This window comes from Leuciscus leuciscus (assembly GCF_965113295.1).
Source record: "Leuciscus leuciscus genome assembly, chromosome: 23".
In the NCBI taxonomy this organism is placed as follows: domain Eukaryota; kingdom Metazoa; phylum Chordata; class Actinopteri; order Cypriniformes; family Leuciscidae; genus Leuciscus; species Leuciscus leuciscus.
This window is the reverse complement of record NC_138747.1, coordinates 4444657-4468017: the sequence shown is the minus strand read 5'-3', so window position 1 is coordinate 4468017 and position 23361 is coordinate 4444657. Positions and strand designations below refer to the sequence as shown.

At 36.8% G+C, this 23361-nt stretch overlaps 1 protein-coding gene and 1 long non-coding RNA gene across 5 annotated transcripts; one reads left to right on the top strand and one right to left on the bottom strand.

Annotated features, from left to right (window-relative positions):
• Positions 1–3256: 3256 nt before the first annotated feature.
• Positions 3257–17899, bottom strand: wnt4 (wingless-type MMTV integration site family, member 4). The gene is made up of 5 exons (XM_082155961.1): positions 17387–17899; positions 6120–6355; positions 5902–6033; positions 4874–5016; positions 3257–4789 (listed from the first exon to the last, which is right to left on the bottom strand). The coding sequence occupies exons 1-5, from the start codon at positions 17461–17463 to the stop codon at positions 4319–4321; spliced, it is 1059 nt and encodes a 352-aa protein (XP_082012087.1). The 5' UTR covers positions 17464–17899; the 3' UTR covers positions 3257–4318.
• On the top strand, positions 10079–20392 carry LOC309488028. 4 transcript variants are annotated; one of them, XR_014201972.1, is made up of 4 exons: positions 10079–12248; positions 12814–12939; positions 18513–18610; positions 19373–20392. It is a non-coding gene; the product is annotated as an uncharacterized lncRNA (long non-coding RNA). The 4 variants fall into 4 exon arrangements; XR_014201973.1 differs by having other exon boundaries at positions 10079–12939; positions 18513–18579; XR_014201974.1 differs by having other exon boundaries at positions 10079–12939.
• Positions 20393–23361: the final 2969 nt, after the last annotated feature.

Genomic DNA, 23361 nt, shown 5'->3' with positions numbered 1-23361 from the left:
AGAATCCTGAAAAGAATCATAACCTTATATTATAAACATTTATAATAATAGGAAATGTTTCTTGAATCAGCATATCAGAATGATTTCTGAAGGATCATGTGACAGTGAAGTAATAATCCTGAAAATTCCGCTTTGCCATCACAGGAATAAATTGCATTTTTAAAATATTTATTTAAATAGAATGTTAATTTATTTAAAATTTCACATTACTGTATTTTTTATTTTTTATTAAATTAATGCAGCTTTGTTTCAAAAACATAAAATCTTACGGACCCCTACATTTTGAGTGGTAGTGTGTTCCATAATAAAGGAATATTTATTTATTTAATAATTAGAGTGGAAAGTGGCGTTTAATTCAAGCTGTTGGACAACAGCTCAGCAAAGCGGTGCTTATGAAAGTCATCTCTGGGGCCGCATTGTTGTTATGCATGTCCGATAACCTTCATTCCTGTCATTAATCCATGAATAGTTTCTATAAATATTTATTGTTCTTGGCGTGATGGCATGACTCTGAGTTCAGCCTAGACCGGGTCACTAGCAGCTGCCTGACTGGCACTGCCCTGATCCCTAAACCATTACATGAGTCTCTAAAGCAGAACACAGAAGGAAGATGCCATTCAGAATGTTACCAAATTTATTCAGAGAATCTGTCGTAGTAGGTGTGGTTAACCTGGTGATCTCATATTAAAGGGATACTTCACCGATTAGCATTAAGCTTTGTATCAGTAGAAACCCGGTAGTATTTTCGAATGACTGTGCTTCCCTCCCTCATTACCCCTGAGACGAGAGATTTCTGTATTGTGTGTCTGGAGAAAAACCTCAGATGATGCAAAAATCGCCATTTAGAGAGTCCTCGTGGGTCAGCGAAGCAAGTGCATTCTGGGAGTTGTTGTCTTTCATCAACATGAGCCAAAAATACATTTTCTGTCTTTTCTCAGTCTAGAAGGCACCAACTTCTAAAATCATTTCACATTTGTACTACATAAATGACCCAATTTAAATACACATTCATCTTTCCAGCGGTGAAATATCCCTTTAACCTTGTTCTGAATTACTGTTCAGAAGTTTGGGGTCAGTAAGATATTCTAAGATAACATATTCTTCTTAAGATATTAGTATTTTAATATATTTTGCATAAAATGTAACTTGTTCCTGTGACAGAAAAGCTTTCAGAATCATTACTTCAGTCATCAGCGTCACATGATCCCTCAGAAAACATTCTTATTATAATCAATGTTGGAAACAGTTGTGCTGCTTTATATTTTTGTGGAAACCATGATGAATAGAAAGTTCATTTTGTTACATTATAAATGTCTTTATAATCACTTTTGATCAATTTAATGTGGCCTTGATGATATAAAATAAAAGTACCAATTTCTACAAATGTTTGGTTGCACTTTATTTTATAGTCCCGTTCCCCATGTACATATGATGTACTTGTTACAGTAATTACAATAACTGGGTAATACTGACCCTGAACCTACTCCTAAACATAACCTGGTTACACTTTTAGTCATTGTTACAGTGTAATTATTAGTGCTGGGCAAAGATTAATCGCGATTAATCACATCCAAAATAAAAGTTTGTGTTTGCATAATATATGTGTGTGTACTGTGTATAATTAATTTGTATATATAAATACACACATATGCATGTATATATTTAAGATTTTTTTTATTTATATATAAATTATTTATATTTATATATAATATAAATTATGTATTAATACATATACAGTATATACATGCAAATATTTCTTAAATAAATACATGCATATGTGTGTATTTATATATACAAAATAATTATACACAGTACACACACATGTATTATGCAAACACAAACTTTTATTTTGGATGCGATTAATCGCGATTAATCTTTGCCCAGCACTAGTAATTATATATTTAAATACTCTGTAACACTTTATTTTACAGTGTCCTTGTTACATATGTTACATGTACTTACTATAGTAATAACAGTAAATCATGCATAATTACATGCAACTAACCCTCAACCAAAATTCTAATCCTACCCTAACCCTAGTAAAGTACATGTAGTTGCTTAATATTACTCAGTACTTAAATAGATAATTACACTGTAACAATGACACCTTAAATTTAAGTGTAACCAAATACTCTGTAATATTATTTAACAACATATCTTTACTATAAGGTTAGGGTAGGATTAGGATTTGGTTGAGGGTTAGTTGCATGTAATTATGCATATTTACTGTTATTACTATGGTAAGTACATGTAACATGTAACAAGGACACTGTAAAATACAGAGTATTTAAATATATAATTACACTGTAACAAGGACACTGTAAAATACAGAGTATTTAAATATATAATTACACTGTAACAAGGACACTGTAAAATAAAGTGTTACCCATAACCTTAACCCCTGTAGTTACCTTATATTACCAGTACTTTCTTGGGTAAATACACTGCGAGTACAAGTACTGTAATAAATAATAAAAATCGTACTGACTCCAGACTTTTGAATGGTACTGTAACTTAATTCAATATTTCAGGTTTAGTACAAGGCATAACATGTTGTTAATGATCACAGTTTTTTCACACTTTGGCCTGGTTTCAGAGACAGGGTTTAGATTAATCTAGGATTAGGCCTTAGTGCAATTAGGACATTTAAGAAGTTATAAAGTTATATTAAGTATTGGTAAAGTATTTAAGTTATAAAACGTGCCTTTAAAAAAACAAACATTACTGGTGCATCTTGAGACAAATCAAAGGCTCTGATATATATTTTAAGATTCGTCAGTGCAAGTTGCATTCAGTTAAAACAGCTCAATACTGCATTTTAGTCTGGGACTAGACTTAAGCATTTATATATTTTAACACCCAGTATTAACCTAGATAATTCAGATTAACAGTGATTGTAAGTATCCTCGAATTTTTATCTTAATTTTTTTATAATAAAAAAGGAGTGACGAGTCCAACTTAATGTTTGTGGTAATCAGCATTACTCCACAAATGCTGTCGACTGAGCTTAACTTGTATTGAACCCGGGATATTACTTTAACATCGACTGTAGAAAGATTGCAAAACCAAACTTTACAAAATGTAGACTCTTCTTCTAGTGTGAAACCCACCAAACAAGACCAAACTATTGTACCCTGCTAAAAAAAAAAATGACCAGATTGGTCAGCGCGGTCTCTTTGGTGAAGCTGGTTCACTAAGGATGCCTACTCTCACATACCGTCATTTGCAAAGAGCAATAAGCACAAGCACAAGGATGTCAGTCTTTGACACAGCATATATTTCAATTTAACATACATTCATATGAAATATAGTCCTCTTCAGTGTATAAGTCTTTACAAACCTATGTTTCTTTTAAAAGCATACTGGATAGCAAGTTGTACTATAGAGAAGCTTGGAGTTATGGTATCGTACATAGTCGCCATAAATAATTCAGTCACTCTTGTCTGACTAATGGAGCAGGGAATGCTGGGGGATTTGTTTATTTGTGGTATGTGCGTCTGGAGAGGAAAAGTGCTAGAGTCATCGTGCACAGAATCCATGGTCGGTCCAAGCATCCCAAGCGGGTAAACAATTTATGTTTGTCAGTTTTGTGCCAGATGCATGGTTACAGCTCAGCACCAATGATCTGTCTGCGTCACTAGCTACGACTTTATTTTCAAAGCTCTCCTTTTGAACGGCTTGTTAACACTTGTAATATTTCCACTCCGTCTTGTTTGGAGTTGGTTTGCATCTCTTCTAAAGCAGGGCTCACTTTAACACTCAGCTGTGTGCGCTATCGGTGAGTGATTCTTGAATTCAAGCAGCATCACAGGAACGAATGGCAACGAGTATGGAAAGTACATGTACGCCTGGACTGCATCTCAGCGCGTAGCGTTTTCGATAGTTCGGTTAGTCCCATGTCCATCTTTCAAGATGAAGCCCTAAAGCAGCAGCTTTTAAACATTGACCTTTCTCCATATTCATGTGCCCCTGATCCCGCCGGGTCAACGTCTGTCAGTAACCCCGTTCCCAATGGCACTCCTCTGGTGCGCGTCACATTAAAAATTCACTCTCTATTCAATTGCAATAAGTTAAAAAATATACATATACATATACATATATATATATATAAAAATAAGAGAGCAACTGCAATTAAAAACAGAACGAGGAGAGAGAAAAATACTCTCAACTGGGACGTCAGATATATAGTCTCATGTATGACATGTTCCTCTTTCGTTGCATGAAATGCTTGGGAATGTCTCTGTCTTCCCTTGTGTGTTTTTTGCCTAGTTTCCCTGTGCGTGTAGGGAAGTGTTGAGGGGAAGTTGTGCCGCCTGGATCACCGGCACGTGTGCATCTCTACCATCTTGCGACACTGTTTGCACTTGACGTAGCAGCACCAGTGGAACTTGCAGCTGCAGCGGTCGACCACCTCCACCTCCTCGGTGTGGAACCCGCGACCGCAGCACATGAGCTCGCAGCCGTCGATGGCCTTCGAGGTCTTGTTGCAAAAGCGTCCCGCGGTTCCCATTATGCCCGGCGTTCTGGGGTCGTGCTCGCAGAAGTCTGGGCTCGGGTCCAGGTACACCAGATCTTCATCCGTGTGCGGCTTGAACTGCGAGTTTCGTGGAACCAGGACCTTGGTGGTGCCCACTTTACGCAGCTCCACTTCCGTAGCGCCGTCGAATTTCTCCTTGATGACGTTGCCCACTTTGCGGAACGGTGGCATTGCTTTCCAGCAGGTCTTCACCTCGCAGGAGCCTGAAACACCGTGGCACTTGCATTCCACTCGCATGTGGTTCAGAATCGCCTTGGAATGGTGAAAGAAACGTCATTTATTAACAAATCACGAGTGTGAAAACGTTCAGTGGTGATGTTTGTAAAGCCCTCTTACCTTCCTCCCTGCCTCATTATTGTGAAGGTTCATTAGGGCTCTGTTGGAGGACTGGCCTTTACTTCGTTCCCTGATGTCCACAAAGGACGTGGAAAAAGCAACCCCGTATGCAATATTATCTGAGCATCCTGACCACTGGAAACCTGTTGAGATAAAGACGGGCAAGAGTGGAGAAGTGTAATGAGAAATCTGGAGTTTTATCAGTCCGTCTGGAAACAAAGTGGTTTACAAGGGACTGGATCCACAATTCATCATTCTAACAAAGTTTTCCAGGTTAGTCAAATCTAATATTTAAATGGCATTTATAGTTTAGTTAACTAGATATCCATGAGAAGAACTGTATATTTAGCTATTTTTTTTAATATTACTAATGAATATGAAAAAGTCTGCCATTTTTACTGTATTTTACTACTGAGGGTTTCAAACCTTATGACTTTTGACTAAACTAAAGCAAATCATTCAAATATTATATGGAAACTATTTATTGTGTATTATGTTGATAGCATATTTATTTTCTATCCATTGAAAGTGTAATGTTAGGTGTATAAATCTTTAAAATAATATTTTTTTTAGTTTTTTTCTAAGTTAAACTTTTAGTTAAAGTAACTATAGCAGACAATATAATAAAATAATAATAAATCACTATCTAGTTATTTCTGCCCAGTTCTTAGAAAGCAGAATGAAACCATAATATCATAGAAATATTAAATTATTCTGTTAAACATAATATCTTAAGCTGACACATTTAATTAACATTTAAAGATTACAGAATATATTGTGCAATCATTTGTATAGTATTATATTGTATTACAATATGTTTCAGATCCTGCTCATAAACGGCACCTGTGAATCGTGACTGATGACTTCACATGTCAACTCTTCATATCAAAATGGGCATTTCTTGATCAGGATAAGTTGCTTTAATGACCAGAACTTTCAGTCTGGGTATGCAAGAATCAATTTTGTGGGTTCATAGCAATGCCTACTGATTAATCATCATCATTATTATTCAGATAAAGCACGCATACCTTCTGGACTGACACCGTGCACATTGCGGTCACAGCCACACTTGTCCAGCTCTCCACTGCTGCAGGCTCTGGTCACTGCAAAGGCTACGCTAGCAGCAGATAGAGCGTACACAAACGCAGCTTCTCTGGTTCCTGTGGCAGAAATAAGCAAACATTAAGCATCCCCATGCTTTTAAGCAGAGCTGGCTTCATGTTCCTTTAAATGGGACTCTGCTTACCTTGTGTGACCACTTTCCCGAACACAGGAACACTCTCTAGCGTCGAGCAGTTCCAGCGTCGGTTGCGGAACTGAAACTGGCACTCGTCGATGGCGAGCTGGGCTCCCCTGCGGACCGCGTCCATCACCTCCACGTTACGCTTGCAGATCTGAACCTGCCTCTGGATGAGTCCTCGGAGCTTCTCACAGGTTTCTTCATCAGAGATGCTCCCCACTGAGGACAGCTTTGCCAGGTATCTGAGGACAAACCAAGAGGCCGGTAATCAATACGTGTTCATAGACTCTCATTAACAGACATTTGTACTGAAAAAATGTTTGACATTGTGTCTAGAAGATGGATGTTTTTGGAGCTGGAAGAAAAAGTCACATGGACTATGCAGGGTGAATAAAGTGATATATGCAAGGAATGTTGTAAAAAAAAAATAAAAAAAAATTAAAATTAGTTTAGCTGTCATTACGTTTTCATCCTATGACATTCGGTTTAGTTGATTTTGCAGAGTTTTGTAGTTTTCATTGTTTAGTTTGTAATACTTTTAACATTAGTTATATCACTGGCTCTCATGAACTAAAAATAAACAATCATTTTATTGCATTGACACATTTTAATGTCAGATTCCACATATGCAAATACATATGTAATATTTCCAGTTAAATTAGCTAATCTATTCTAAACAAACAAGTTAAAAATGAACAATAGTATATTTATATTACAATATTTAGTATATTGGTGTATTATTATTAAATATTGTATATTTGTTGTAATATTTATTCTGTAAAAAAAAAAAAAAAAATTGTTCATTATTAGTTTTTGATAACTATTGCATTAATTAATGTTAACAATTTTCAACTTATTGAAAATGGTTGTTTCCAAAAGGCTTCCGAAGTGTAACTGATATTATTGAAATAAGTTCAATGGTGTTAAAACTTTTCAGTTTAGTGACATTTTCATGTTTAATGAAGGCAGGTTATAAAGGTATATTTTTTTAATATACTGAGTATATAAAACTAAATTTAATTCACGGTCATTTTATTTATTTACGTTTTATCTAGTTTCGGGTTTTAGTTTAGAGTAATTTTCCCACCAAATTATGCTTTATTATATATGTAGAGTTCAGATGCAAAAGCCTCTAAGTGCCACCTGAAATTTTTTTTCTAGAATGATCATTTTTATCAAGCTTGTATATTTAAGTTCAATAATTTCACTTAAATGGCAATGAAAATTACCTATTAATTGTCATTTAAGCGAAATGACTTAACTTAAATATACAAGCTTTATAAAAAAATATCATTCTAGAAGAAAATTTCAGATGGCACTTAGAGGCTTTTGCATCTGAACTCTTCATATATATTTTTTTAAGTTAAATGCTTTAATTTAGTAGTTGTTCTAGTTTCCGTTAACAATAACACTACATTGTGGCACTAACTGGTTTTTCCATTGACTCTCTATAGCACAAACAGCACAGATGTAAACGCTGTGGCTCTCCTGTGATGTTCTTGGAAGGCTGTGCTCGACAGAAGAGGTAAGGGTGATGTTGAGAGAGGCGGATAGAGACTATCTTCACCCATCACCTCGAGGGCCAGGGGGTCGGGGCAACACCATCGCTTTAATGGGTCTGCTGAGCTCCATCTCTTTAAGGCACCTTATAAAAATAGTCCTATCCTACATACAACGCAGCGCACAGATTTCCTCCATATACACCAAGCTTGGTCTCATTATCATCAAGAACGGGTGGAGATCAAAGTCTTGACTGTTTAAGTTCTGCACAGATGCATTTAGTGGGTTGCGTGCAGGTGATGTTTGCAAGAGTGGTCACGGACAGCTTTGTTTTGTGTTATTTGTGTCTAAAGGTCTTTTGGTGTGGTAGTGAGTAATTCGAAAGTACGTCCAAATGAATCGCGGTTGAAAGTCTCAGATTGGCTTTGAAGGTGCTGTGCTGTAAATACTCATTTAAGTTACAAGATCACAGCGATGCCATTGAGGAGCCATCTTTGGTTCCCCAAAGAACCTTTCAATGATCAGTTCTTAAAAGAACCATTTTCTTTCTAATAAAGAACATTTTAAAATTCAAAGAACCAAAAAATTGCCTTAGATGCTGAAATGGCATTAAATAAAACAATCTATCTAACTATTTTCCGGCGACGTTTTACAGTAAGGATTAATTTGTTAACTAGATAACATACTTAAAATACTTAAATACTTCTAAACTGTTTATTAATCTTAGTTCTTGTTATTTTCAACATTTGCAAATACAGTATTAAAATCTATAGTTGTATCTGTTAACATTATTTCATGGACCTCAGCTAACATGAACTAACAGTTGTATTTTTATTAGCTAATGTTATCAAAAAAATAATACATTAGCTAATGATAACTAATGGGATCTTATAGTAAATCGTTGCCCCTTTTATGGAATGGAAAGTTTGAATGTATGAATGACATTAGTACTGTACTAGGCCTACATCCACAATGTTGTCACTGTCATGTGACCTACCAGTATCAGTTCACCGCCATTCAAAAAAAATCCCCTCCCGTGCCTCATGGGATAGGAAAGTCTTCATCATATGCACACTACAGAATCTCAACGGTTGTTTTCCGGGTTCTTTTCGCCTATCATTTTATCAATGTTCTGTATTTGGACAAACCACTCGGCTCACATACTGTGTTTTCTCCTATCATGTGGAAGTAAGCATATTCAGACACAGGGAATGTTCTCAAATTAAAAACTCATCTCTCTAGACATTGCTTATTTTTCATATTATTGACCTGCATCTCCAGCTTTTAACACCATAAACATGTTCTTTGTGAACGTTCCCTATAGTAGTCTTGAGGTCTGCTTCGTTTCAGAGAGTTATAAAGGGCGACTGGCAGCGCTGCATCTCAGCCTCTGTTGTTGACAAGAGCTGATTTTGAAGGCCAAGGCTGGGGCAGATAAGAAACAAACACCTCCTTGTTCACGAGACCATCTCTGCTCTCACAAGCTTTGATAACACACTTCTGTCCGGACTGAAGATGAAGCATGACATCACCGGCCAGATGCAGACGCATTCTGCGTGGCGGGTGATCGAGTTTCTTTCTTTATCATGTGTAGCATCTGTTGACGATTGCATGTTCTTGCATGCGTGTTTACAGCTTTTGTTTGTTACACCAGTAAATTAGCTCTGTGATGCTGACCTGATAATGAATCTGGCAGCCAAATGGCAGCGGAGGCCGGGATAAGCGCTGGAATATAATATATCAGTGCCAGATGCTCTCATAAGACTCGCGCTCGTATCGAGCTCGGGATTTTGACAAACAAGCACCTGAAGAACGGCCCGCTGCATATTTGTCTGGGGAAAAGATTGTCTGAGACCTTGAGAGAATCTTGTTTTCATTGCTCCCCATTTCTAGCGTTCTCTTCTACTTTATTTTCCACACAAAAAATGCACTCGCTAATCGCAACGCTAAGTTTTGGGAAAACAAGGAGACAGCCGACGCGACTGTGGGATTTTGTAAAAGAATGGGAGATGCCTTCCTGTGTGTTTCTGGGAGGTTTTCGCGGAGCATTCCACCTGGAGCACGGTGCCTTCTTCCTTTTGTGTCATGTTTGTGTTGAATTACACAACCCTGGCCTCCGAGCGCTGTTGGCTCCAGATGGCTTAGCCAAGCGCGACTTAGCACGCAACCAGGCTGTTCGAGAGAGTTTGGAAGAGAATGAGAGAGAAAGAGAAATCGCCAACTCATACACACACCAGGCTGTATATATATATATCCGCTCGACTCCTAATACAACTTAAAGTTATATAATATACACTACCATTCAAGAGTTTGGGGTCGGTAAGGTTTTTGAAAGTAGTCTCTTTCTATAATAGATGTTTTCTGTTTGAATAGGTTTTCAAATGTAATTTATTCCTGTGATCAAAGCTGAATTTTCAGCATCATTACTCCACGTCTTCAGTGTCACATGATCCTTCAGAAAATCCCTCTGATATACTGATTTGCTGCTCAAGAAACATTTCTGATTATTATCAGTGTTGAAAACGGTTGTGCTGCGTAATGTTTTCGTGGAAACCGAGATTTCAAGATTCTTTCGATGAATAGAAAGAATTTTAAACCAGAAATATTGAGTAAAATGATAGTCTTTAAAAAATAAGAACTTATTGACCACAAACTTTTGAAAGGTGTGTGTGTGTATATATAAATCACTGTAGACACTCTAGTGGAAAGTGTTTATACAGAAAAAAAATACTGTAAAAATGCTACAGTAAAATCCTTACCATATGTGACCCTGGATCATAAAACCAGTCTCGAGTCGCACGGGTATATTTGTGGCAATAGCCGACAATACATTGTATGGGTCAAAATTATAGATTTTTCTTTTATGCCAAAAATCATTGTTGCATGAGGATATTTTGTAAATTTCCTACCGTAAATATATAAAACATGTATTTTTGTGAGTGAATGCAGCACAATCGCCAACATAAATGAACAACTTTAAAGGAGATTTTCTCAATGTTTTGATTTTTTTGCACCCTCAGATTCCAGATTTTCAAATAGTTGCATCTCGGCCAAACATTACCCTATCCTAACAAACCATACATCAATGAAAAGCTTATTTATTCAGCTTTCAGATGTTGTATAAATCTCAATTAAAAGAAAAATGACCCATGTGACTGCTTTTTTGTGGTCCAGGGTCACATATACGCCTCACTTCCTCTCAGCATCTTTTTTTGTTGTTGTGAGTTTATTGAATAATCAAACGATGGCTGTTGACATTTCCTGTCTCTGTGTGGTAAATCGGTGAAGGTAGCCTAAATATCGGACCTGTTCAAGCTACGACAGCAAGTAAACATGCATGCTGCGCCGTCCAAGGGCCACAATTTCATGATGCTTACAAAAATATTTGATATTTACATTTGTCAGCAGTGCGTCACAGGGCTGTGTATTAAAAGCTGTTTGTCTGACATAAATGCAGCGTTAGGGGCGTTTAACGAAACTGATACATCACCCACGTATTTCCATTTTATTATTATTATTATTATTAAACCACCTACATTTAACAACATTTAATGTCCCTCAGCAATACCAAGGAGTTTGTTTTGAACAGAAACACTATTGCTGTTACTATAATGTATGACTGTTGGCATTGCTCATACTTTTCCAAAGAACTTTGTGGGTAACTCATCCTGCACCGTTTGTGGCACAGACAGGAATGATATATTAAGTAGTGTGACTTGTTCATAAATTTCCTATTACATCTCAGAGCAATAAGATTTGATTTTCAGCAAGGAAAGATGATGAATTGCATTACATATGCAACCACCCATGGGCCAATTACATAAACCTGGCCACTTAGTCTTGAGTCTTAATAATTCATCTGACTAACTAGCAGTTAATCTTACTTTTCAAATTTAAGTTTCCAACAGCATTTATTTGGAAAAAATATAAATTTTTTAGCATTATAAATGTCTTTAATGTCACTTTCGATCAACTTAATGCATCCTTGCTGAATATGAGTATTAATTTTGAAACTTTTGAACCGTAGTGTAAAGATGACGATAGTCACACTTCATTTCTCCTCACAACATTGAAAATGCAGTCAAGACGATGTCCAATAGAAAGGACCCAAAATGTGAATCAAACATCCATCACGGCATGCGACATGTTTTCAGAAACAGATGTGTCATTCTTGCACAACTGCGTTTCTCTGATAAACAGCTCTAGTTTCCTCAATACCTCAGTGACTCATTGGTATTTCTAACTCTTGCAGACTCTTAAAAGCACATGTACCAAAAAGTCATTTGCTTTTAGTTATGAACATTTGCCGGGCAAATGGAGCGACAAGACAGTCTTTAGAGTTGCATTTCTGTGTATCTGCAGGTCTAGTGGGTCTGTCTTTAACTCTAGAGGGCAGTGTTATCTCATTTATTGACCGTATCCTAAAAGATTAGCACTACAATTAACTGAACATGGTCATTTCAATCAATCATATGGATCTCATTTGGCGTCCAAGAAAATATCACATGTCAATTCCAATTGTTAATATTTATTTAAGCTTGTTTCTATCTCTTCTAACAGATTAAATATGTACCAGATGTACATCATGAAGATACTTCAGCGCACCAAAAGTCTTTCAGAGCGGTAAGAAAACATGTAAGTTAAACACATTAATTCAGCTTTTCTAATTGTTGTATATGAATCTGCTTATACAGGATATGACCTTTTGAATCATACCCAGCTAACAAAAATATCTAAGAACATTTTGCTAAAATTCCTATTTAGTTATGACAATGACATTTTTTTTAAACATTAAAAAAATTTTTTTTGTAATGTTAACATCATTTTGCAAACATAATGTGAATGTTAATTTTGAATGTCTGCTGAACGTTCTAAATCATGTAGTAACATTTAAAAAATGTTAGATTAATGTATTTTAGATTGAAAAAAGATGTTCCATGACCAATGTATAAATACCATTTTTTGTGCTACATTTTTAGAGACCAGATAACTCTGAATATAAGCGTTCTGTTAATGTTACTGGAAGAGTTTTTGCCCATAACTTAGAGAGAACCTTGTCAGAATTTCAGCCAAAGTTCCGAGAGCGTTCCCTGTTAGCTGGGTATAAGCGTTAAAACCAAATGAAAAACATTAGTACACGTACATACTTATGTAAAATATAATTTGCATCAATTCAAGAAGTAAATGGGTGTATTTATAGGTTTATTTCAAAGACATCCCAGCTTCTGATCTCTAAAGAACATCCTAAACATCTGACCGGAACGCCAGAACGCAGATCTGTAAAAGGGAAGATGGATAGACAGGAGGCTGGAGGAAATGCACTCGGGTACAGTAGGGAAAAATTACGAGAAATTACTTTTTTCCTGTTTTGAAGTTTAATTTTTTCCATAAAAATACAAAAGCAAATGCAAAAAAAAAAAAAAACGTGTTTAATTGAGCTTATGGCCTCTCAGAAGGGTTTATGTGGCTCCCAATTAGCATTTGTGAAAAGCAATATTACTGCAAGAAAGTTAATCCTGATTAATAGGCAGTCAATAAGAGATTGCTCAAATTCAGCTTTTCAATCTCTCTTTTACTGTGTATGTCTATCACCTATTTTTCTACGTGTAGTGTGTAATATTGCTGTTTGAAAACATAAAAAGTCTGCAAAGTTTCAGAGATCAAAGTTTCAGATAAATAGTTATTGTTTCCCAAGAGAAAGAAGAGATTCTGAAGTGCATGAAACGAGTCGTCAGTACTTTCAGTCTCTCTTCCTTCATGAACGTCTTGTGACCCTCAAACACAGTATTTGTAGCCGAGTTTGCTTCGTGATGTCGACATGTTGAGAAGACGCTGTTTTCTGCTCTGCAAAAGCAAATCCACTTTGCATGCACTTCTAATGGTTCGGGACTCAAATGAATACGCTAAAACCAAAGTTATCGTTACTGTTTTAATGCTGAGAAAGATACGGTGGTAGACCAATCACAACAGACTGGGCCATCTGACCAATCAGAGCAGAGCTGGCTCTCAGAAAGGAGGGGTTTAGAGAGACCCTTTATCAAGCCATTTCAGACACTGTGAGAAAAGAGCTGATGCTGCAATGTATATTACAAGATATATTTGTATAAAAATTTATTGTGTATTACAAGAAAATTAAAGTTTTTATTTTATATTTTACTTTGGATGCATGTAAAGCTTCTGTAGGGACTCCCAAACACAATGAGGAACCTTTAAAATAGCATAACAGGGGCACTTTAATGAGGATATTCAAGAGGAAAAAGATAAAAGCCGACCTGTTTTATTAAGTTAACCTTTTAATAGGCTGTTGTATGAGTGGAGGTATGTGATAACAGGTTTTACAGCTTCATTACCCTGTTGTCACTGGTGTTATTTGTGTTATCAGCCCTCGGCGCCAGAATGTTTTTCACATTAGAGGTTTCTCTCTTCTCATGTTGCTCATCAGCTGTGAACTATTTATTGACCATCCATGTGCAAACGTCTCCACCACCGTTCTTTCCATCCCAAGCGGAGAGTCACACTGCATCACATCCTAAACAAATACGACTGCATGGTTTTGTATTGTTTTATATTCATAATCATAACTGCGATCGAGTAGTTGCATTAGTGAACCTTCTGTGACCTCCGCATCTTAAAACCCATCTCAGCTTCTGTATTTGAGAGAGTGCAACTCTTTCTTTAGTTCTGAAATTATTGCATAATGAAACTAGAATAGGAAAGTTCATCAAGACAGACTTTAAACTTTAAAAACCATTGAATTGTGAAGGTTAGGCCTTATACTTAAAGATAAGATGAATTGAGAATCAGGATTTTTATAGTCTTTGGATATTTTGGAGGATATTTGGAAATGCGAAATTGTTCGATCGGTTAAAAAAAGACAGCGCACTACCGCCGGGTTCAGACTACACTATATCAGACTGATTTTGGCATGATCAGTTTGACGTAGGGTGTCGTAGTGATTCCTAAATGACAATGGACATTGATCGTTTTATCTTGTATAGTGTCATAGACGACAACCGACACCGTGCCTGAGACGCTTCACGACGTCCTGAAAGAAAGACTAGCATGTTTCATTTGTTTCCGGTCCTCCACGACATGTTCTGTCACATCTGTGACGTTGACCAATAGGAGCAAACACGCCTCTTCGGTAGCCATTGTTTGTTTACGCTCTTGTTCACGGAAATCAGTCGCTAGGTCCCCCTTCTCGATGACATCATGCATGTTGTTAAAGACGGCAAGCGATGATTGGTCAAGCGCAACGTGAGGTCACGACACGATGAATTTAGGAGCCAAAATAGCATGATCTTCGTAGTGACTATCGTAACAGACACAAATATTGTGTAGTCTGAACCCTGCATAAGTTGGAACAGACTGTGCAAAGTTTGGTGGATTTCATTTGAAAGCTCTAGGAGTTTCAGTCAGAAATGTTGGTCTCCACTTAAAGGGACAGTACACCTAAAAATGAAAATTCTCTCATTTACTCTCTCATGCCACCCTTGATGTTCAGAAGACATTGATTCGTCCACTGGGGTCGTATTGATTACCGTTATGGTCGCATTGCAGATTCCGTTCAATGGCATTATATGGACTCGCAGAGATGGATTATTTTCCAAAAAATCTTTGTTTGTGTTTATCTGAGGGTGAGTGAATTATTTTTGGGTGAACTATCCCTTTAAGGATTTTGAAGTTTGATCAATAACAGCATGCTCTCTTTGCCAAGCCGAGATGAAAGCAAGAGTCGCTGCTTGTCAAAATGCATTAGAATAAGTATTGAGTGATCATTTGCAGTATTTATTTAGAAAAGAGTTTGTTTGATAACATCTACCATCTGTTATTTATGCTCTCTAATTAGTGATTCATTCCTGGCTTTCTAACACAAAACAACCGCAAATAGTCATTGATAAAAATTGATCCAGCAATGTAAGCTTATATGTGCATGAATGTAGATTTGAAGGACTGAAGATGTGCAGGTGCAGGATAACTGCTCTCGTGACCCGCACCTGCACCTCCACACAGGTGCTCTGCAATAATACATTCACACATCCCACAAATCAAAAGCTTTCAGCTGTATTTCAAAACATTTAATTGTGACTGTTGAGTAAAAGTGGACTTTTATTGCAGCTTGATAGTTTTTAAGCATCACTGATCTGAAGAACCTATGAAACATCACAATCTTTTTTAATCTCTGAAGAGGTTTGTGCTGAACCTAAACAGAAAAGCCATTGCAGATCCTTTAATTTTAAGAGTTGTGCAGGTGCTATTGAACTGAACGCATAATAGTTCACAGGCTTCTTACATGCAACAAATACGAAACTAAACAGAGTGAGTTTGGTTACTCAATCTTATCTGATTTTATTTTAAATGAGTGAGACAAAACAAACAGTGTGTTTTCTTAATCTTACTTTACATCTACATCTCATTTTGAGATCAGACATAAAGTGCAGCATGTTTTTATAAGACGAGGTCACTATTGATTTAATTTAAACTAGAATAACAGTGTTGCTTAGAAGATTTATATGTCTGAAGATGCTCCTCGTCAAAAAGCATGCAATGGATTTACTCAAATGTTTTCAATTCACCCTATTATCAGTTGTCATGCTGGTTTTCTACTAATATATTTTTTCTACAATCAATAAACATTAAACTACTTTTTTTGTGTGTGCAGATATTGCAGGTTTTACATTTTTACATTGAGTCTCTCAAAGACCTATACCCTTTCCTTGTTGATCAAATACGTATTAACTTAACCTTTCAGTTCTTATCAAACGTTTTACTTCAGGACAAGTCAGATATGTATGGCATTAGTTACTAGTTTTCCTATCAAGATAGTGTTTCTTAATAGTACAGACCACGTGTTGCTGCTCATATAACTTGAAAACTTGTCTAATGTCTATTTGGCTACTTGCTAATACCTGTCCTGGGATGGGGTTGGAATAGTGAACAAGCTCCTGTCAGAATGATCATATTTTGTAGACAGGTAGGAGGTTTTCCTTTAGTGTGAAGCGTGTCTGTACATGCCCCAAACCTGTCACCTCGCCTTTAGTTAAAAACACTCTTCCGTCGAAAACTCAGCTGCATCTGGATAGATTAAATGATGTGCTATTCTGCCCTGAGGATACAGATATATAATCTTAAACAGAAATGCAAGCACAGAACAGAATCTTGATATGACCTAAACCAAGCCTGCTATTCTGCTACTTAACCAATATGAATGTCTAAGTCAGACCATTGCTTCCTTGGTATAATCGTAAACTACTATGAAATTATTGATTTCTACAGCTCTGTTTAGCACTGTAAGTATGATGAAGAGTGCTGTTACTGCTGTCATACTCATGCGTTGCTCTCCAGGCTGCGCGCAACCAGCGCCAAGCGCGGCTGTGCCAAATGCACATGAACTGAAAGTTTGTGATGTCAGTCTCCAAATAACCAGTTTCATTTCCTTATATTTTGTGCTCTCCCTTCAACGCATGCTTTAGTTTAAACTGACTTTGTCTATTCTAGGCCACATTACTCTTAGTTTTTGTGACTATACTTCATGTCTTCTGCGCGTTCAAAAATGTGCAGCAAAGGCATTAAGGTATGCAATCTACAAAGGTAGGTGCTGAATATTCTCATGATCATATCATCATCCGTCAGATTTGTGATTGCCATGGCTCATAAATTGTGGTGCACTGACACGCTGCACATTTGCTTTTGGGAATCTGACTGACTTTAGTCATAACAGACAACATAGACGTCAAAACATCACATGAATGAAGAAAGTGATATTCACTTACAGCCAGTTGCTCGCATTGGCGGAGAAGAGTGCTAGAAAGAGCATAACCAGTGACCTTATCAAATACTCCGATGACATCTTGAGAGGAAGAGAGGATACAATCAGGTAAAGGTTGCCGGGATAAAATCCTCAGGGGGAGTTTGTCAGGGGCACTGCGCTGAAAAGTTGCATCGAAAAGCGATTAATCCATCATTGCGCATCCATTTGGATGAGAAAGCGGGTCTGTCCGGATCAACAGTTCTTGCCTCCGCGTAAAAACAAGCGCAAGTGCTCAAATAGTTTGTATAGTGGCAGTAAAATCACTCTGAGCGGTATCCTCTGATGCGATTTCTTCAGAGCGCGTGCAGCGGTTTCCACGGTCCACTTTTACGCAGCATCAGGTAAAGATGAACCACGCGCGGTCCCGCCAGTAAAGTGAGTTTAAATGACAGTCCTGGACCTGCGCATGCAGTTGACTCATGTAAACGTGAAGTTCAGCTCGGTTTGGGTGACCCCTGTAGATGCCACTCTGAATTCAGTCTGAGAGTGAATGCTGAATTTACTGACTCCTGAAGGGTTTGGTAGGGGCGGCGCGTCATTTGGGGGAGGTTTTGATGTGTGAGAAAGCAGATAAAGGCGGGTTTAGTGCATGCATATATGTTTTCTCTCGCGCTTGGCTGCCAAGTATTTTTAGAGTTCTCCAGAGGGACTCAGTGCGGCAGCTATTCGCCGTTCTCGAGGTATAACCTCTTATACTTTTGGCAAGGTGTATTTTCCCTGGCCTCGGTGCCCCCAAACGCAAGTACTTTGTGGTTAAGATGCTGTTTATAGACTGCCTTGTATTTTGACAGCTTTGTATAAAAATAGACATTATGGCATATCATTAATGCTGTTATATAACCTATAGTTGTCATTTGAATGAAAATGAAGATTTATGCATTTCATCATCCCCACAGATCTCATTTATTAGGTTTATATAAACAAATAAAGCCAGGTTTTGTAGTGAACACAGGGCTGAAATCAGTCGCTGGTGTTTTCACTACAGTAACAGCAACAGTTCATCATATATGTGCTTCACATGCAATAGGAAACCACAAACATCTTTCTATGCTGGTAAATCTTAGGTGTAATTGTTTTTATCTGCCTAGTACTGGACTGACAGACAAGTGTTTGACTTGTTCACTCAGAATCCCTGTTGACCAACAGAGGGAGAAAGTGAGTAACAATGACTGATGCTTGTGTCAAGGTTGGTGTTTTTTGAATTGAAGGACTTCTAGGTTTCAATCTGTGAGATTGTACTGATTAATCTTTCAATTTTTAAATTATGCTACCAAATGCTGTCAGTTTTTTGCCCTTTTTTTGTAACTTAATGTTGCAAAATGTGAACTTTCTGAGTCCAGGTGAGCGTCCCAGCTTAAAGAATCAGATCAATTCTCTTTTAAAACATGCTTTCATGAAGGACTATTAAAAATGTTTCAGACTTGATGCCATATGCATTTTTATGCAATATTCAACTGATATTTCATTTTCATTAAAAGCTAAATTTAGGTAGAATTATTATTTGTATTCTATATCACTTATTAAAATGAATTGACACATGTAATTTGTAAAAATACTGATATGCAAATGTAATTTATTCCTGTGATCAAAGCTGAATTTTCAGCATCATAACTCCAGTCTTCAGTGTCACATGATCCTTCTGATATGCTGATTTACTGCTCAAGAAACATTTATGATTATATGTAAGTGTTGAAAACAGTTGTGCTGCTTAATATTTTTTATAATTATATATTATTAATTATTAATTATTTATATTTATTAATTATTCATATATTATTAATTATATATATATAAAAATGTGTGTGTATGTATGTATATGTTGATTTAAATGTGTATACTGTAAATAATGCCATAGTGCCAATTAATGACATTAGAAAAATACTTGCCAAAAAGTTGTATTAGTGTTTAGACTAAATACATTCTAATTGTATAATTTCCCACCCATCAGGCCTTTTCAGAGCTGTTGATGTCTCAGACTCAGTGTCTGGACTCATGAGGGACCAGAACACACACTTGCTGCCGGTTCTGTTCAGTTCTGCGCCTCACTGGTGCTGATTTACTGAGCCTTGGCCCGTGTGCAATCCCACACTCACAAAAGAGGTGTGATCTGTTATCCTCACAGACCGACGCCACCGATGAGAGCAAGACTGGATGGAGCCAAGGAGACGAGGTTTGGACAGTGGACAACCTACATGACACTAGTTTTTCACAGTTGTTGTGCTTGAACTCTTTCTATCACATTGAGCAAATCAGCAGCCGTAAAACCACGATCAGTGGAGGCAGATTGCTCGGAGTAAGTGCTGAATTCTGTGTTGGTGTGGATTTGGGAACGCTGCCACCCTCTTTCTGTCTTGATCTGAAGAGACTTATGATATGTGTTTGTCAATCAACTATCTTCCACAGATTTCCAATCTGTCATCTGTAACTGCTAAACAGGTTTGTTGAAATCTGCAGTGTCAAAGTTATATCTCCAGCCACTTGAGTATGATTAATTTATGTTTATTTTATTTGAATGCAGATTAATTGACATGGGCACTTATGTCCATCATATAAATGTGCCAGATTTAGCCATACAGGCACATTTTCATCTGCGGTCTATGGCAGGTTGATGGCAAGAAGAAAAGAAACACAACAACATAAATTACACATGCCTATACTTAGTAAAACAATGACTCTATAGTACATTATAGAATCATGCAAAAGCACATGCAAGTAAACAGAAACACATTGGCACAAAAACACTTACAAAATGATTTAAGCTGATAGAAAAAAACACGCCACTACTCCAGGTTATGACATGTTTGATTATCCTATAACCACTGTTTTACAGATTTAGAAACGTAGTTAAAATATGTAATTTTTCCACTGTTTCCTATAAAAATTTGATTTTACCCTGCTGATTTTGTGTCTTTTTTTCCAGACCAGTTCAGCAATAAGACCATTCTAGACTTGTGTGTGTGTGTGTGTGTGTGTGGATAAACATGCATTCAAAGGTGTGTGTGTGTGTTTGCTCCTAGCATCGATCATGGCAACCCTTCCCTCTGGAAATCCTGATGAACACAACACGGGTGTCATCAGAGTGAAAGTGTTTACGGGTTCCTCTATCTCAGATCACAACAGGTTAAGTTTGTTCTCCTTTCACATCTGCCTTCAAACATAAAGCAGATCTTCAGTCAATACTGCACAAATATTGACCAGACTGTTTGTAATACTGGAAAACCGGTCTACACAATTCACGTGCTACAAATGACCACAACAAGCTAACTAGACGAATATGGAAAATATCAAATAATAATAATAAAACATAAAATAAACTCAAATAAGATCACTTAAAAATCTATATTAATTCTAAAAAATATATATTATTTAAGTCTGCAATCAAAAGTCAGTAATCTGAACATTTCTCATTAAAGTTTTTGAAAGCAGTTTCTTATCCGCACCAGGGCTGCAGTTATTTGATCAAAAATACAGTAAAAATAGTAATATTGTGAAATAATGCCATTTCAAATAACGGAATTCCTGAATTTTCAGCATCATTACTCCAGTCTTCAGTGTCACATGATCCTTCAGAAATCATTCTGATATGCTGATTTGATACTCAAGAAACGTGTATTATTATTATCAATGTTGTAAACAGTTGCTGCTTTTTTTTTTCAGGATTCTTTGATGAATATAAAGTTCAAAGGAACAGCATTTATTTTAAGTAGAAATCATGTGTAACATTATAAATGTCTTTATATGAAATTTATATCCATCCTTGCTGAATACAGATATTAATATCTTTAAAAACTGAACACAGATTTTTGAAAGGTATCATAATGCTTATTGTGTGTATACAATTTTTCTCTTAAGATACTTCATCCAAACATTACTGATATAACTATGTGTGCTGAAGAATGAAAGAGCAGCATTTGAACAATAATACTTAATAATACTGTAATACTTCTGGATTACAATCAGCAAAAGAACAGCCTTTTTATGAAGAATCATTTTAGCTACAGTAGGTTAAATGGTTCTTTGGAGAATAATATTTTGATGTTTCATTATTGGTTCTTCAGATCAGTGATTTACTTTCTAGGTTCTTCTATGCACCAGAAATTGAGAATAAGTCCTTGTTTGTGGGTTTCCAGTGGCATCGGGCTGTAAAACTCTCTTTGGTTTCTTTTATTGATCTATTCTTTTCACCATAGACACTGTTATGGACACGTTCTCCTTGATATTAAGATTAGTGGTTGATCAATAGGGGTTTGTTTTCTTTAGCTTTGGTCAAATTTCAATCTTTTGGCACAATTACTAAATGTGCATTTCATAACATATACAATGACTTTCTGTTGCACATGACCTATAGCAGTACCTGCGAATGCTCGTGAGCAGTGTTGTGGAAAGTTACTTTTAAAAGTAATGCGTTACAATATTGCAATATAACTAATTACGTTACTTAGTCACTTTTTATGGGAAGTAATGTGTTGCTTTATTTTTATCACCATGGCTCTCACTCTCTTCCAGGCCTTGCATGTGTTTTGTTTTTTTTAAGTGCATTTTTAATGCGGTAATGCATTAAAGAACATAAAGGTTAAAGGTGTTCCTCAAGGATCCGTGTTGGGGCCTCTTTTATTCACTATCTACATTAACAGTATTGACAACATGCGTGTTGTTGACGCGAGAGCAGATGTTGTTGGATTACCTTTAATCATGTCTTTACTACCTTTCAGGCCTTGAACGTGGTAGTTGCGTAGGCTGTCAATGGAGAGTACAAAAAGTTCATCAAAAATATCTTCATTTGTGTTCTGAAGATGAACGAAAGTCTTACGGGTTTGGAACGGCATGAGGGTGAGTGATTAATGAATTAACCCTTTAATTCAGCAGTTTAAAAAAGTAACATGTATCATTATTATTTTGAAAAGTAACCCAAATCTCGTTACTCGTTACATCAAAAAAGTAATCTGATAATGTAATGCATGTTACTTGTGATTGGTTACCCCCAACACTGCCGGTGAGAGTGAAAGAGGGGGATGTGACCTGTAAACTCGGGTTAGGGCACGCAGGGGTCAGTAGTAGAGATTGTAGGAGATGAGCAGTAAGCTGAGTTACTCAGTAACTCTTTCTCTCACACAGCAGGGTTTTGGACCAGTGCAGGATTAGATCGACACATAAAAAGTCTAAGAAGATCTTATTTCGTAAAGCCTCTCTCACCAGTCTATTCATATAATTCGGTTTTGTTCTTTTTTATCTAACTTCATCTCATCCTCTCTTTCACATGCAGATTGGCACACACGCATTTCACTTAAATGTGTATCGTGTCATGTTTTTCCGTTATCTGTTTATGTTCACTCTCTCTCCCGTCAGGATGTTTTCTGTATTGACTCTCTGGTTAAGGCGGAAACCAGCAGGACGGATGATGTTGAGTAAATGTTAGTCCACAGTCAGCCTCAGTGTCAGGGTCAGGGATAGCAGTGTTTGAGCAGAGCCGTCCTCACACATTCACAGCCTCGGTGGGCCTGTTGTTACCAGAGACCAGACTCTCAAACGCTGGAATGCTAATGGCGTAAAATGATAACTATAATCTGACAGTTGTGTATGAGCATCATGACAGCCACAACAATGAGCCCAGAGCATATGGAGACATTCGGGATTGTGCATATTGCTTGAACAGATGCATTTTACCTATATTTCTCAGAGATTGTTCTTTCACTGCTCAGGAGAATGTATATATATTATGATCATTATTGCAATAGGCAGCAAACAAAATAAATAAAAACATTACATATTATAAACATATTATTATAGACATTTGGGGTCATTGAGTTTCCAGACAACCAAATCATACAGTATATTGCATTAGGATAAATTGGTCAACTTTGTTGCTGACATTAAATGGTGGACAAATTCACACCAAGTAAAAGCTAGTTAAATGACTGTACTGTAGGTCATTTCCAG

Excerpts from the sequence above, each read along its gene's own strand:
- wnt4 (XM_082155961.1), bottom strand. The coding sequence starts at position 17,463 with ATGTCATCGGAGTATTTGATAAGGTCACTGGTTATGCTCTTTCTAGCA. Across the intron at positions 6,034-6,119 it reads CGGGAAAGTGGTCACACAAG|GAACCAGAGAAGCTGCGTTT; the intron begins GTAAGCAGAGTC and ends TTTCTGCCACAG. Across the intron at positions 4,790-4,873 it reads ATAATGAGGCAGGGAGGAAG|GCGATTCTGAACCACATGCG; the intron begins GTAAGAGGGCTT and ends CACCATTCCAAG.